Below are 15,141 nucleotides of genomic sequence, written 5' to 3' on the forward strand. Positions count from 1 at the left end.
TTTTCAGTGTTAAGTAACTGTACTTCTGCTTGGATATCCACTAGGAACGCAGCTCTGATATGCAGAGGTTTTCCTAATAGTGTCTAATATGTTATATTCACCCTGGCTTTGGTTTTCCTAATAGTGTCTAATATGTTATATTCACCCTGGCTTTGGATATCAATAGCTGGCACCAGTGCATACAGACCTCCATGCAAATTGGTATATGGAGAGTATTAATCAGACATTTATTACCTGCCCCTTTACCACTATTTATTCAGAGTGATGGGAAGGGTCTCAGTCTTTCCTGCATATCTGGCAGGTTATACATGGATCTTTAATTTAATCCCAATGTCTTTTATTTATTTATTTACAACATTTATATGCCGCCCTTCTCACCCTGAAGGGGGCTCAGAGCTGCTCACAAGTAATATGTAAATACAATATATTATATTATATATTATATCTGAATATAAAGTCCCCATTTAAGGATCAGGCACACTATACTTGAGCAAAGCCATCAATCCTCTTGAAACGATGGGTTCTATTAATTTAACCCACCCTACCAAGCAGTTTCTCTGGATTGAATGAGTACTATGATCTCTGGCCCTTGTGGCTTCCTTTCATGCCTGTGAAAGGTATGCAGAGAGACATTCCTTTGGAGCGGTGCCACTTCTGCAGAATTCCCTTCCCTCAGATAGGCACAAAGGTTGACACCTAAATCCAATGACTAAATGGACATTTAGTAAATCAACACTTAAAGCAAATTTGCTTGATTTAAAGGGTTTACTCTTATTTCAGTTTGAATTATCAGAATTCAATTCTGTGATTAAGATTCTGATTTTTATTAGTTAAGCTAGGTGTTATACATTCACTATGAGTTAAATGAATAATCAATTTATTAAATGAATATCAAGTAGCCCACGGTTACATGTAACTCACCTGCTGGGTGCATTTGCAATTTTCTGGCCACCATGGCCTTGGCTTCACTTTCCAACAGCATGGCAACTGTGACAATATTTCGGGGATTGACAGATGGTGCATGCGTCATAAGCAATGAAGCCTTAAGGTTGGTAAAGGTCTTCCCCATCACGACAACTCTGACACTGCTTTTGGCGTTCTTCTCTATCAGAGGACCATATATCTCACACTGATGGGCCACTTGCCGGATGCAATCTTCAATTGTTGGGATACTCTCCTGAAGGATGTCATCTAGTAAAACAATGACGTCGGCCTCGAGAAAAGCCTCATCCAGTTCAGTGTGTAAAGAGACACTGCGAAGGAGGGGGGATGCCAAGTCCTGAGTCTCCATAACAATACCCTCAAGAATGTCTTTGTAGCTGCTTCGATCCAGCAAGTGAATGCTGACTTCATTTTCCATTCCAAATATTTCCCCATTGGTAAGTAAAGGAATCAGCTGATAGCAGATATGAACACATGCACTGATTGAGGAAAGAAGAATCTTTAGTACTATATTGGTATTCAGATTCCTCAGTATACAACTGTTAATGGTTGTCTTGTAAGACATTATAATCTCCATCATTAGTATTAGTGCCCTGCTTTCTTCTCAGGACTGAGCCCCAAATTGGCTCACACTTTAAAAAGGAATGCAATACTTAAAAGGCAATACAAGACTTAAACTTTGTTCTTTAGCCATGAACTCTAGAAGATTGTCTCCTATAGGACAGCTGCACCTGACTTTTCTTTTAAAAATCAGCAATGTGCTTAATTTACTTTATTTTTCCTACTTTTTTACTAAGTATTTTTAAGGATTGGGGATCTAAAAATTAGCTTACTCAGGTCCCATCCACACAGTACCTTTATCTCAAGAGCTCCCAGTTCAAAATGGCGAGTGGCCAAATGATGTCTCTTGAAAACACAGGAGGAATTGCTATAAAGGGCTAAAAACGTTAAGATTTTCAGTTGCAGGAATATCCCAGTTCTGGTTGGAAAATGCAGATATTCGAATCTCTGCATGTGCCTACACTCAGAAAATACGGGATTTTTTATGTTGGTTTGTTCCCAAGTTATACATATCAGTTCCTGATTGCTCAAATCCTAAAAACATGGCAACAGTTGAGTAGAGGGCAAAAACTTTATCTTGGTAAGAGGAACTTGGTTCTCCACACATTTAATGAAGTTTGTGACACACAAACAAATATTCTGCCACATAATCAAATTTTTCCATGTTTTTATAATAAAAGCAAAGAGGAATGAACATGTATAAGACAGGAGCATCACCTCATTGTTCCCAGGCACACGTACACAACCAAACCTCTCTGGACAGATGGTCTGGCAGCCTCTGAATAATGATAATCATGACCAAGTTCTGTTCCTGGCTTGAAAGTATCAGTTCCTGTTTAACAGTGTAATCCTGACTTCGAAAGTTGTGGTCCTACTCCACAAACTTTGTTTGTGTGCAACACACTTCATGAAATCTGTGGAAGACAAAGTTTCTATTGCCAGGACAAAGTTTTCACCCTCTAGTCAACTTTCACCATCTTTTCAGGATAAAATTTATTTATTTATTTATTTATTTAAAACATTTCTATTCCGCCCTTCTCACCCCGAAGGGGACTCAGTACAACATATATACGGCAAACATTCAATGCCGGAACGAAAATAAACTATAAACATACATAAACACTAAAAAATAAGACATTATTCCAGAACTATTTCTAAAACACATGTTTACACTAAAATAAAAACGAATCTAATTAGTGTAATATATGTATATTCTCATAGACAAAAGCAATGAGGAACAGACATGTATGACCCAGGAACAAAACTTTTATGAACAATGCACATATTCGCAGCTGCACTTTTAAAGGTTTTTTTTTTTAAAGCCGAAATTTCCAGCAGATGTCCTGTGGTGGTCATCTTGTCGGCTCCAAAATCCCATAATGAAGTAGCAAGTCTGGACGTTGCAGGCGGAAATCCCAGGACCAACATGTCTGTGAGCAGACCTGCTCTCAAGTCCTGGTGTTTTTTGTTTTGTTTTTGTCCCTCATAGAAAACTCATGATTTGGTGTTGTCCGGAAGCACCCTCAGGCTTTACATAATAAAGGTGGGAGGGAAAAAAAAGTAATGATTCAGGAATTCCAGAATAAAAGTTAACAATAAAAAATTAATGATTACACTATGTAACTCATTTTTTGTTCCTGGGTTATAAATGTCATTTTAATTGATTATATCATTAAAAAATGGACAAAATTTATTAAACTGCAAAACCTTTGTTTTTGCAGGACATCCTGCTGCATATTTTACTATAGTTTTTCAATAACTATCTCACTGAGTTTTAACCAATTCAACCTAGTTTGTGGCAGCCACAAAAACATAGTTTCTGGAGTATAACAACTACTTTCAAAGTAAGTACCAAACAATGAAACATGAAAGAATACTTTCAAACCAGAAACAGAACATTTTTCAAATTTTGTTACATAGAGCTTTTTTTTTTTTTTGGTCGTGTCAGGAGCGACTTGAGAGACTGCAAATCGCTTCTGGTGTGAGAGAATTGGCCGTCTGCAAGGATGTTGCCCAGGGGACACCTGGATGATTTGATGTTTTTATCATTCTTGTGGGAGGCTTCTCTCATGTCCCTGCATGAGGAGCTGGAGTTGATAGAGGGAGCTTATCCGCCTCTCCCCGGATTCGAACCTGTGACCTGTCGGTCTTCAGTCCTGCCAGCACAGGGGTTTAACTCACTGCACCACCGGGGGCTCCATAGTGCTATTGGTTGACATGGATTAGTAGACTTCCCCCTATTAACATTCTTTCCCTAAAGCCATTCTGCAGTAACAATGTGAGAGAGCTGTAAATCTGCAAACACTCTCCAGATTTTGCCTGAATCAGCAGAGGTAGGCGGAAATACTGCAGTCTGTTTCCCTGAGGTGCAATGCCTTACAATATCTGCCATGTCTTACAATAACTGGCCTGCCAACCAATGTTAGGGATATAAATAAATACACAAATAAAAGAGATAGTGGGATTTGAGAAAGCAAGGCAAAGAAGACTCAGCAGAAGAGTGGAAAGGGTACCAATCTTCCATAAAGGGACAAAATGTGATTTAGCCAGTGCCTTCAATAGTTCTTTGCAGCTTTTTCTATATATATATATCACATTGTCTAATGCTTCATTGATCCATACATGCAGGCATGGGGATTTATGCACAAGCTACAAGAGCATTCAATTGTGCATATATTCTAATTACAGTACGTTTTCCTGTTTCCACAATTATGAAATTATTGCAGAAGAAACATATGGGACTGAACTTCTGTATGATTCTTGTTTATCGTCCTACCTGTTGATCCAAATATGCAAGGGGTTGATGAGGCTTTTAAGTTCTTCCTCCTCCTTGTCGATTATTATACGAGTCTGCAGGTTCTCTTTACCTATGAGAAGCATCTCTGCAGTTCTCATGTCCGATGAAATGTTATAGTAGTGCTGAAGATTGAAAAGCACTGTTAATACGCATCCAAATACGCCTCAAATTTAAAAAAATCATCTAACTCTGAAACACTGATGAAAAGCATGTTTAATACAGTAGTGTCTGCTGAGGCTTGGTTCCAGGTCCTACTGAAGTCTCATTATAAATAATGGCATAGTAAAATGGTATGTAATACAACATAGCAAAATTAAAGTTTGCTTTTGGGGTTTTAAATACATTTCACTCTATTGATAGTTGAATTCATAGATATCCATTAGGCCTGGGTAACAACGCAAAAATTTGTTTCTAAAATCGATTTGTAATTGGGGGGGGGGTTTGTTTCGATATTTAAAATAATTACAAAATTTTCCAAAAAAAAAGTTCGGTATTTACGAAATTTCGTAAATATTTACAAAACATTTTGTAAAGATGGCGCCCTTTTTTTTCCAATATTTTTAAAATATTTTTTAAATTTAATTATTAATTTAGTAGAATAGGGAGGAGAAATTAAAATTATTATTAAGGAGGGAAGGCAGGCACTCACTCTGGCGGGCCCTCTCGCTCGCCGCTCGCTCGCCGCTCGCTCGCCCCTCTCGCTCGCCCTCTCGCTCGCTTGCTCAGCCGGCGCCGAGAGAGGAGAGCTCCCAGCAAGCATCGGCAGGCGGCCATCTTACGTATTTCCGAAATGGACGGAAATACAAAACTTTTTGGCGCCTGCCGTTTCGATATTAAAAAACACTTCCAGGTTAAAAAAAAAGTTTTGTAATCGTTTCGTAATTCAAAAATTAACGAATTTTTTAACGAATTACGAATTAACGAAACGAATTGCCCAGCCCTAATATCCATGGATACAGAGTGCTAACAGTATATAGCTGTGTATGTATGAGCAGAAATTGAGAAGAATAAAATATACTTCTGGAGGAGGCTTTATCAGGCTCTGTGTGGTGTTTGATATCCTGAATATATAAGGTGATAGCAAAATGGAACTAAATCATCCTTATCATCAAGTCTAGTTCTGTATGGGTTTAGCCTGTGCTGGATAGGATTATACTTCCCTGAAATCTCAAGTTCATGGCTTGGATGAACCCCTGAACTCAAAACTGACCCTGGATACACAATTTTGGTGTCCAGGAGTGCATTTGCACAGTTAAAACTAGTATGCCAGCTGTGCCTATTAGTCTTGTGCATTTGTATAAAATTGCTATCTGTTTCAATTAATTTCATTCGTATAGCCCCGTTTTCATTTTCAAGCACTGCTTCCAAAAACGGAGGTCTTTCTGAATGAGCTGTTTTATTCTTTTGTCCAAATGAACAAAAATTTTCAGACCATTGGTCAACATGGGAAGCCTTCCCAGGCTCCCCTTCCCCTGAGTTTTAGGACTAGAGAGGTGAAAATCACCACACATGGAGGGCACATCGACCACTCTTAGCCCACCAAGTTTTCTAACATTTGGGTCATCCCCCGATTTTAAGGGATTTTTTTTCTATAAATAAAATCTCCTTAAAAACATCCCCTCTTTTCCTTCCTCTTGATCTGCAGAGGAGCCCCGAGGTTAAAGGCAGGGCTTAAGATACCACTGATTCTGAGAGGTTTTCTTCTGGATATGCAAAGGAGACCTGAGCTTAAAGACAGGGCTTAAGATCCCACTGATTCTGAGAGCTTCCCTCTGATTGGCCCAAACACCTCTTTTCCTCCTCTGATGCAGAATGCAGAAGAACTCATTGGGCCATGTGAGGAAACTCATACGGCCCAAAAACTAAACAACGAAATGGAAACCGTGTAACTTTCTCTTTTGTTTCGCCTTTCGTTTCATCCAAAAATTGGTCTTTCATTTCGTGCCTTCCGAATGGACGGTACAAAACGAATACCTGAAGGAAACAAATGAAACAAATATTGTGCACTAGTCTACTGCCTATTCCTTGAGAAGCCAGATCTGGCTAAAGTGACATTTGCTTTGATAACATCCCATTTGGATTACTGTAACATGTATCTATATGGGGCTGCCATTGGAAAATATTCAGAAACTTCAACAGTTTGAAAATACTGCAACTGGTTACAAGGACCATGTGACACCCTCCCCACTCTTCCAGACACAATTCCAAGTACAAGATTTAACTTTCAAAGACCTACACGTTTGAAGCACATAGTAAAAAAGTGAACAAGCAGCATCAATATACTCTCCTAGTATAAAGGCAAAGGTAAATGTTTTCCCTGACACTAAGTGTAGTTGTGTTCGACTCGGGGGGTGGGGGTGCTCATCTCAGTTTCTAAACTGAAGAGCCAACGTTATCCGTAGACGCCTCCAAGGTCATGTGGTCAGCACGACTGCATGGAGCACTGTTACCTTCCCATGGAAGTGGTACCTGTTGATCTACTCACATTTACATGTTTTCAAACTGCTAGGCTGGCAGAAGCTGGGCCTAACAGCAGGAGCTCACCCTGCTCCCTGGATTCGAACTACCAACTTTTTGGTCAGCAAGTTCAGCAGCTCAGAAAACATGCGCTTTAAGATCTGCAGGGGAGTGTTTTCTCTAGGTCTCACTATCTTCATTGGCACGTTTGGTAAGGACACAGGAAAAGTTCAATAGGCCACCTCCCTGTTCTCTTTCTGCCAGCCAGGAAAGACTTTTCATCAGGAAAGCTTATTAATTTTTACACAGCAGTAGCGTGGGGTTGAGTATTTTGTTTTAATTATTTATTAGTGTTTTAAATTTAAATGTGTTTTTACTATTTTAACTATAGTCACTAAATAAATACATCATAAATGAACTCATGACTTACTGTGCTTTCCCAATGTCCTTAGCCATGACTATCTTTATGCCTAGAATCTGATACTGATTAAATGTGAACACTCCAGTCTCCACCAATCCAAAAAAGAAAAATGGAGTAATAAATAGAAAACATAAAAAGAATTATTTTACCTGAGCATGCTCCAAGAATTCATTGTATCCTCCTAGAAGAAGGCCCTTTCCACCACGATCCAAGAGCTCTCTCCAAATAATTGGAGAACGTTTGTGTTTCCATCCATTCTTTTCACAGATCTCTTGTAGCCATGCCTGGAGGCAAACCCCACAAAATAAGCATTGGAATGAAATGGCAATACTGACTAAATCCAGGGGAAAACTTTCAGTGCAATGTTGAATATTGCCCCTGTTCCCCAAATGGTGCTCGTTTGCATTTTTGAAGACCACGGATCTATAGTTTGAGTAGGAAGCCTCTTATTTCCCCATCAGATGAGGCATTCAACCTCCCTAGAACATGAGCCACAAGTGTCTTCAATAAAAAGCTTATCATTTTATTTTTGAGTATCTGTATTTGTGTGTGGAAGATAAAATGAGAAGTAGCCCAAGTCTTATGTAACAAAATCCCTTCGGGGAATTATTCCTGCTTCACAAATGCATGAATATTTGGCTTCAAATTTCACACATCACATTTGTATTGAAAGTGAACCCTTAAAATGCAATTGGCAGTATCACGAAGGGAGTTCCAGAGTCAAGGGGCAGTGTCTAAGAAAGCCCCATATCACATCCCAACCAACTGTGACTGTGATGGAGATGGGACCAAGAGGAGGCCTTTCCCGAGGATCCCAGGGCTTGGGCAGGTTTGTAGAAGGAGATGTGATCTGCCAAATGGCCTGAATCTGAGCTGTATAGGGCTTTACAGGTCAAAACCAGAACTTTGAATTGTGCCTGAAAACAGACTGGCAGCCAGTGGAGCTGCTGAAACAGAGAGGTTGTCCGCTCCCTGTAGCTAGCCCCAATGAGAAACCTGGCTGTATTTATTTATTTATTTATTTAAAAGTTTTGTATACCGACCTTCTCACCTCTCTTGAGGGACTCAGACCGGTTTCCAACCATAATATCACATACAATCAATAAAACATCATAATACATATTACAGTAAAACATTAAAACAGCAATTACAATCAATAACTATAATGGTCAGTCATCACACTAAAATCGTTGCTCATCACCCTCCATCCATATCTCAGGGTGTTGGCTCACTCGTCGAATGCCTGTCTCCATAACCAAGTCTTCACCTGTTTCCTAAATGTCAGGATAGAAGGGGCGGTTCTGATCTCCAGTGGGAGAGAGTTCCAGAGTCGAGGGGCCACCACCGAGAAGGTCCTGTCCCTCGTCCCCACCAGACGTGCTTGCGAGGCCGGTGGGACTGAGAGCAGGGCCTCTCCAGATGATCTTAATAATCTTGATGGTTCATAGGGGAGAATACGTTCGGAGAGGTAAACAGGGCCGGAGTCGTTTAGGGCTTTATAGATTAACACCAGCACTTTGAATTGTACTCGGAAGCTAATTGGCAGCCAGTGGAGCTGGTGTAACAGCGGAGTGGTGTGCTCCCTGCACCCAGCACTCGTTAGTAGTCTGGCTGCCGAGCGTTGGACTAACTGCAGCTTCCGGGCAGTCTTCAGAGGCAACCCCACGTAGAGAGCGTTGCAGTAGTCTAAACGGGATGTAACCAAAGCATGGACCACCGTGGCCAGGTCAGACTTCCTAGCTGTAGCTCTTTGGACCAGCTGAAGTTTTGAAACATTCAGTTCTTGTGGGTTTTTTCGGGCTATATGGCCATGTTCTAGAGGCATTTCTCCTGACGTTTCGCCTGCATCTATGGCAAGCATCCTCAAAGGTCTGCTGGAGCTGGGAAAAAGGGGTTTATATATCTGTGGACTGACCAGGGTGAGACAAAAGGCTTTTGTGAGTTGGGCTAGGTGTGAATCTTTTTCAACTGACCACCTTGATTAGCATACAATGGGCTGACAGTGCCTGGAGCAAACTCTTCTTGAAAGGTGATTAGATGTCCCTGCCTGTTTTTCTCTCTGCTGTTTTAATTTTAGAATTTTTTAATACTGGTAGCCAGATTTTGTTCATTTTCATGGTTTCTTCCTTTCTGTTGAAATTGTCCACATGTTTGTGGATTTCAATGGCTTCTCTGTGTAGTCTGACATGGTGGTTGTGAGAGTGGTCCAGCATTTTTGTGTTCTCAAATAAAATGCTGTGTCCAGGTTGGTTCATCAGGTGCTCTGCTATGGCTGACTTCTCTGGTTGAAGTAGTCTGCAGTGCCTTTCATGTTCCTGGATTCTTGTTTGGGCGCTGCGTTTGGTGGTCCCTATGTAGACTTGTCCACAGCTGCATGGTATACGGTAGACTCCTGCAGAGGTGAGAGGATCCCTCTTGTCCTTTGCTGAACGTAGCATTTGTTGGATTTTCCTGGTGGGTTTGTAGATTGTTTGTATGTTGTGTTTCCTCATCAGCTTCCCTATGCGATCAGTGGTTCCCTTGATGTATGGCAGGAACACCTTTCCTCTGGGTGGATCTTCATCTTTACTCTTGTGGCTTGTTCTTGGTCTTGCAGCTCTTCTGATGTCTGAGGTGGAGTATCCATTGGCCTGTAGAGCCCAGTTGAGGTGGTTCAGTTCATCTTGGAGGAGGTGGGGTTCACAGATTCTTTTTGCACGGTCTGCCAAGGCTTTGATGGTGCTTCTTTTTTGACTTGGGTGATGGTTGGAGTTTTTATGGAGATATCTATCTGTGTGTGTGGGTTTTCTGTAAACGGTGTGACCCAATTGTTGGTCTGGTTTGCGGATGACTAGGACATCTAGAAAAGGCAGTCTTCCTTCCTTTTCTTTTTCCATAGTGAACTGGATGTTAGGGTGGATGCTGTTAAGATGTTCCAGGAACCTGTTGAGTTCTTCATCTCCATGGCTCCAAATGGTGAAAGTGTCATCCACATATCTGAACCATATCGTGGGCTTTTTGGTTGCTGTTTCAAGAGCTTGTTTTTCAAATTGTTCCATGTAGAAGTTAGCTATGACTGGGCTGAGAGGGCTCCCCATAGCTACTCCATCTTTCTGTTCGTAGAATTCATTGTCCCACTGAAAATAGCTAGTGGTGAGGCAATGGTGAAACAGCGCCGTGATGTCTTCTGGGAACTGTAGACATCACGGCGCTGTTTCACCATTGCCTCACCACTAGCTATTTTCAGTGGGACAATGAATTCTACGAACAGAAAGATGGAGTAGCTATGGGGAGCCCTCTCAGCCCAGTCATAGCTAACTTCTACATGGAACAATTTGAAAAACAAGCTCTTGAAACAGCAACCAAAAAGCCCATGATATGGTTCAGATATGTGGATGACACTTTCACCATTTGGAGCCATGGAGATGAAGAACTCAACAGGTTCCTGGAACATCTTAACAGCATCCACCCTAACATCCAGTTCACTATGGAAAAAGAAAAGGAAGGAAGACTGCCTTTTCTAGATGTCCTAGTCATCCGCAAACCAGACCAACAATTGGGTCACACCGTTTACAGAAAACCCACACACACAGATAGATATCTCCATAAAAACTCCAACCATCACCCAAGTCAAAAAAGAAGCACCATCAAAGCCTTGGCAGACCGTGCAAAAAGAATCTGTGAACCCCACCTCCTCCAAGATGAACTGAACCACCTCAACTGGGCTCTACAGGCCAATGGATACTCCACCTCAGACATCAGAAGAGCTGCAAGACCAAGAACAAGCCACAAGAGTAAAGATGAAGATCCACCCAGAGGAAAGGTGTTCCTGCCATACATCAAGGGAACCACTGATCGCATAGGGAAGCTGATGAGGAAACACAACATACAAACAATCTACAAACCCACCAGGAAAATCCAACAAATGCTACGTTCAGCAAAGGACAAGAGGGATCCTCTCACCTCTGCAGGAGTCTACCGTATACCATGCAGCTGTGGACAAGTCTACATAGGGACCACCAAACGCAGCGCCCAAACAAGAATCCAGGAACATGAAAGGCACTGCAGACTACTTCAACCAGAGAAGTCAGCCATAGCAGAGCACCTGATGAACCAACCTGGACACAGCATTTTATTTGAGAACACAAAAATGCTGGACCACTCTCACAACCACCATGTCAGACTACACAGAGAAGCCATTGAAATCCACAAACATGTGGACAATTTCAACAGAAAGGAAGAAACCATGAAAATGAACAAAATCTGGCTACCAGTATTAAAAAATTCTAAAATTAAAACAGCAGAGAGAAAAACAGGCAGGGACATCTAATCACCTTTCAAGAAGAGTTTGCTCCAGGCACTGTCAGCCCATTGTATGCTAATCAAGGTGGTCAGTTGAAAAAGATTCACACCTAGCCCAACTCACAAAAGCCTTTTGTCTCACCCTGGTCAGTCCACAGATATATAAACCCCTTTTTCCCAGCTCCAGCAGACCTTTGAGGATGCTTGCCATAGATGCAGGCGAAACGTCAGGAGAAATGCCTCTAGAACATGGCCATATAGCCCGAAAAAACCCACAAGAACTGAGTGATTCCGGCCATGAAAGCCTTCGACAATATTTTGAAACATTCTTTGAAGGCAGCTCCAAATAGAGCACATTACATCAATCTAAATGGGATATAACATAGACATGTACCACTACGGCCAGATCCAGCATCTCAAGGAACAGGTGCAGTTGGCACACCAATATTAAATGTGCTAAGGCCCTCCTGGCCACTGCAGAAACCTGTGCCTCCAGATCTGCAGTTTGGAACACCTGCACCATCTGTATCCGTATGCTAAGGACTGATCACAGAACAAAACAAGTCAAATTCAAGATTTGAAATGGAAGAGAACTATGTGTACTGATAAATACATGTCTTTTCACCACCTGTTGAAGCACTCTGACAAAGTGATAAATATATCATAGTTCGCCCCCTTTTGGGAAGCACATCATGAGTGAAACAGACCAAAATGTTTTACCTCCCAGTTGTCAGGATGTTGTGTAATCTTGTGTATCCTGAAGTTTGGCAAATTTTTATCCAAGTAGTCAGCAAGTAATTCTGCTTTAGCATAAAACGGGCAGTCTGCCTTACCTAGAAATCAATGACAAATGCACACTTTCTTGATGTGGCAATTTCAAAGTTGATACTAAAAAGAAAACAAACGTTTTGTAGAAACAGATGAAAATTATCAAGGATGAATGCTTCTGTGACCTATGCCCACCATTTTCTGGCCAGATAAAAAAGGATGAACAATGACTTGAGATATACACCTTTCCAATAGTTTCCATGCCCCACCCTGTTTCACACTATTGTTTTTCAAAACCAGAAATTGTTTTGGGGCAAAGAGGCAGTTGCAGCAATGTCTATAGCCTGGAGGTTCCTAAGAAGAAGAAAAATGTCATCCTGAGGTTGCAGTACTACCCCAACACTGCAATATTTTTCTGGGGATATGAAGCAAACTCTGACAAATTTTGCTGAATTTGGTTGCACAATGTCCTCCCATACATTATAACGTCAACTTGGATTTGGTCTGTATGAAATGTATTAAGGATGTTTTCATAGGCTTCTCTGCCAGGGCTGTTGTGTTTATATTCTCCAAAACTGAAGGTATGCTTTTTCTAATGGGACAAATAATAAAATTGTAAAGCAATGTAAAATCGTAAACAACATGCATTTCTAAGAATACAAAATACATACTCAGGCATCACCAGGTATAGAAACTAGTTATTAAAAAATGGTTGTCCTGAGCCTTGAGTCATACAGACAATGCTCTTTGAAACAAATTTTTAAATTCTTGTATTGAGCACTTGTGACATTCACATGCATTCACATTTAGTCTCAACTGAAGTTTTGTCATCATCTCGCCTTTTCAAATACGTTTTAGTCCATGGTGTTTTTTGTTTGTTTGTTTTGCTTCATGTTGGTCTAGTTAATAACCTAAATGCCTAAATGGCATGACATCCAGCCTTTTCTAAAAAGACTTTGGTCCCTTCTACACTGCCATATAAAATCCAGATCATCTGACTTGATTTGAATGAGATGATATAGCAGTGTAGACTCATATAATCCAGTCAAAGCAGATAATGTGGATTACCTGCTTTGATAATCTGGATTATATGGCAGTGCAGAAGGGGCCACAGTCTCTCAGCCTCAGAGCCAGGTACAGCTTTAGCCCTCCAGGTGTTTTAGACTTCAACTCCCACAAGAGGCACTGTTTAACTATCAAGCAAAAAGTGGGTGCTAGAAACAATATATTATGAAAGCTGACTGACACAACCTGGGAATCACAAGGAGACACAGTGAAGGCATCTGCACTTGCGCTTTGCTACTCTGCTGCTGAGTATGCATGCCTAGTGCGGAATGCAGGGCCGGAGGTTTAGCACAGCTGGTAAATCATCAGCAATTATAAGATCTATCAATCAAAAGGTTGCAATTTCGAAGCCCCGGGTTGGCATGAGCTGCCAACTGTCAGCCTAGCTCATTGTTTACCTAAGCAATTGAAAACAGCTTTAGCTGTGATTATAGAAATTAGGTACCACTAAAAGCAGAGGAGGTGTTTTATGACGCCATAACGAAAGAAGATCAGAAAATGCTGGGCGACCAAAAGGAAGGAGGAAGGCCTGATGGCTCTTTGTCATAAGAGGATAGAGCAACAGCACTCCCTGGATTCAAGCCCAACCTTCCATGGCACCAAAAACAGCTGAAATAAACCACCTCCTTCTGTTCTATCTGTGTATTGTATATACAAAGTGGCACTGAATGTTTGCTGTGTATATGTACTGTGATCTGCCCTGAGTCCTCTTCGGGGTGAGAAGGCCGGAATATAAATAAAGTGTTATTATGATTATTTATTATAATACATCTCACCACAATAAAACCGTGGATGTGGCTCTTAATGAGACATGCTGCATTATCACAGGATGTCTACAGCCTACACTACTCGAGAAATTACATTGTTTAGCTGGTATTGCACCACCTGACATCCGCCAGGAAGTAGCAGCGAGCAATGAAAGGACCAAGGCCGTGGCATCTCCAGTCCATCCTCTGTTTGGATATTGGCCAGCACACCAAATGCCTTAAATCAAGAAATAGCTTGCTAAGATCTACATAGATATTCGCAGGAAACACCTCAGCAAGCGAGAGTCCAAAAGTGGCAGACTAAAACACAGAATTTCAATCAATGGCTGATACCTAATGAGATACTCCCCCCTGGGCACACAGAAGACTGGGAGGCGCTGAACAGGCCGCGCTCTGGCACCACAAGATGTGGAGCCAATCTTAAGAAATGGGGCATCAAAGTGGACTCCACAGCATGTGAATGTGGAGCAGAGCAAGCCACAGACCATTTATTACAATACAGCCTGATCCCTGCCACATGAACAATGGAGGGCCTTCTTACAGCAACACCAGAGGCTACTGTTCAAAGGACATTGAGCATAATGCCAAGTTTTTTTTTAACTTTGTTTTTTCTATACATTATAACTGTATCTCAATTGTGCTTTTTATTTAATTTTAGTTTGTTAAGTTATAATTCGTATTTATATGTTGGGTTGTATAAATTTTGTTAGTATGGATGTCTTGTTGTTGTATTCGGCCATTGAATGTTTGCCTTTTATGTTTGGAATCCGCCCTGAGTCGCTTTGGGGAGATAGAGCGGAATATAAATAAAGTATTATTATTATTATTATTATTATTATTATTATTATTATTAATTCACTTCTGACCCGACCAATAAATAGATGCAAACACAGTGAAGCCAAAATCTGTACAAATGGGAAATCCCAAACATTTCACCTGCGAGTACGAATTTGGCCATGGCAGAAGATCCGCCTCCTCTTAGAGCGCGTTGAGGAAGTTGCTAGGCAACCGAACAGGAAGCAAGAACTAAATAAATAAAAAGCTGGACTGTTTTGTCCGCTCCCGGCACCCGTCCCTCGAGT

General features: G+C 41.1%; 1 protein-coding gene across 1 annotated transcript in view; it reads right to left on the reverse strand.

Annotated features, from left to right (window-relative positions):
• MDH1B (malate dehydrogenase 1B) overlaps positions 1-15,139 on the reverse strand; it is a 29,813-nt gene extending 14,674 nt beyond the window's left edge. Inside the window, exons 1-5 of the mRNA XM_060782753.2 lie at positions 14,996-15,139; positions 12,180-12,292; positions 7,328-7,462; positions 4,280-4,422; positions 922-1,421 (exon numbers count right to left, since the gene is read on the reverse strand). Of these exons, the coding sequence (XP_060638736.2) occupies positions 922-1,421; positions 4,280-4,422; positions 7,328-7,462; positions 12,180-12,292; positions 14,996-15,017 (913 nt within the window). The 5' untranslated portion in view covers positions 15,018-15,139. The remainder of the gene's footprint in view (positions 1-921; positions 1,422-4,279; positions 4,423-7,327; positions 7,463-12,179; positions 12,293-14,995) is intronic.
• Between the last annotated feature and the right edge of the window lie 2 nt (positions 15,140-15,141).

The sequence above is a fragment of the Anolis sagrei genome, chromosome 1 (assembly GCF_037176765.1).
Source record: "Anolis sagrei isolate rAnoSag1 chromosome 1, rAnoSag1.mat, whole genome shotgun sequence".
Lineage (NCBI taxonomy): Eukaryota > Metazoa > Chordata > Lepidosauria > Squamata > Dactyloidae > Anolis > Anolis sagrei.